At 43.4% G+C, this 1,732-nt stretch overlaps 1 protein-coding gene across 2 annotated transcripts in view; it reads right to left on the bottom strand.

The window, feature by feature from the left end:
* Positions 1-257: 257 nt before the first annotated feature.
* The window catches only part of Idi (Isopentenyl-diphosphate delta isomerase), a 3,662-nt gene continuing 2,187 nt past the window's right edge, over positions 258-1,732 (bottom strand). For both annotated transcript variants that reach the window (XM_043020928.2, XM_043020929.2), the window contains exons 3-4: positions 1,002-1,214; positions 258-837 (exon numbers count right to left, since the gene is read on the bottom strand). In XM_043020928.2, coding sequence (XP_042876862.1) covers positions 370-837; positions 1,002-1,214 — 681 coding nt within the window. In that variant the 3' untranslated portion in view covers positions 258-369. The remainder of the gene's footprint in view (positions 838-1,001; positions 1,215-1,732) is intronic.

Genomic DNA, 1,732 nt, shown 5'->3' with positions numbered 1-1,732 from the left:
TGTCCGGCCTTGCACTCTTGCACATTCAGCCACTTAAATTGCATATTTTTATAACCATGTGCTGCCTGATCCTCATCTGAAAACCATAGTGCTATTTGTATTTTATGCCTGATTTTCCTTGATGCACATTTTACTGTTTAGTCTTGAATGTTGATTACAGAGCCATCGCTGTAGCTGGGATCTCTATATTTTAAGGCTCAAAGCTTGGTCGACTTTTGTGCTTATTTCTATAGAGGGAAAGAGGAAAAACAACAAAAAAAGTAAAAGATCGATCATTTTATAACAGGAAAATGCGGATCATAAAATAAACCTATCAAAATAAATAAAAAAGTATTTGACTCCTCGTACTCTAGTTAACGCGACACCCAATCAATTCATCATCCTGTGTATCTGGCGGTGGTCGATGAACTTGCCGATGTCGTCGAGGTTCTTCCACCAGAGTGGCAGGAATTTCTGGGCTATGAGGCGGAACCATGGGGTGATGGGGACTTCACTATCCTGCAAGCCACTCAGGAACCTCGAGAAGTCCTCGCGCTTCACGTATCTCACGTCCTGGACCTCGTTCTCGTTGGGGCTCACCGAGACGTCGCCGCGCAGGAACAGGATGTAATCCATCTCGTGCTCCCCCCATCTGCCGTTGGAGGGGCTGGCGTAGTGGATTCGCGTCAGGTATGTGAAGTCCTCGGGTTGTGCCTGCTCCTGTGGGATGCCCAGCTCGAACTCCAGGCGTCTCTGGGCAGCGATTCTCACTCCCCAGGCATCCTCCTCCTCCATTTCCTTGGGTGTGTGCAGGGGGTGTGAGCAGCACGTGTTGGTGTAGTGGCCGGGGAATGTAATCTGGGAAAGGCATACAAGCAAGCAAATGATGTTATTTTCTACTGGTAAAAGTTTTACCCTTTACAAATCACTGATCAAAAATAGTTGTTGAAAAGTTTGCAATAAGTACTCATCTCTCAAACAATATATTTCAAATAAGATAAAGACAGAAATAAGACACCTACCTTAGCATCTGATCGTCTGTGCACAAGCAGTTCACCTGAATTATTGAAAAGGAACACGCTGAATGCTCTGTGGAGGGGGCTAGTCCCGTTCTGCATCAGGTGGCAGTCGCGCTTGGAAGCAGCACCGATGTTTGTGTCATTCTCGTCGACCAGGATGCACTGCTCTTCCAGGAGGGCAAACTGCTGGGGGTCAATGTCCTCGGCAAAGCTCTCCTGTTGGGCAGGGAATCGCTGCTTTAAGGTATGGATGATTGTTGCTATTTCTTTTTTGGGACAGGCCTTCTAACATGGAATACTAATTTTTATACATTTAGTCTGTAAAGGATCATCGTGAAGAAAGAGAGACTTCCTCTCAAAAGGGAAAATAATTTCATCCCCATATCGGAAGGTAATTTTATTCACAATTAAAAAAAGGTCTGTGCAGTAGGATGGCTGTTTTACATGTCTGGCATGGTGCCATCCACATCTATCACCGACTCTGCCTTTGCAGCGAATCATGCCATCCGCTGCTAATGGGTTAAAATCTATTCTCTTTGACAATTTCCCTTTTTTACCATGCAAAGAGAAGAAGGAGAAGAAGAAAAGATGAAGAAGAGGAAGAAAAAAAAAAAAAAAAAAATGAAGAAGAGGAAGAAAAGAAAAATAATGATGAAGAAGAGGAAGAAAAGAAAAATAATGATGAAGAAGAGGAAGAAAAGAAAAATAATGATGAAGAAGAGGATGAAAAAAAA

This window comes from Penaeus japonicus, unplaced genomic scaffold (genome assembly GCF_977035675.1).
Source record: "Penaeus japonicus unplaced genomic scaffold, GWHDUDI00000001_assembly GWHDUDI00000028, whole genome shotgun sequence".
In the NCBI taxonomy this organism is placed as follows: domain Eukaryota; kingdom Metazoa; phylum Arthropoda; class Malacostraca; order Decapoda; family Penaeidae; genus Penaeus; species Penaeus japonicus.
This window is presented reverse-complemented; position numbering and strand designations above follow the sequence as displayed.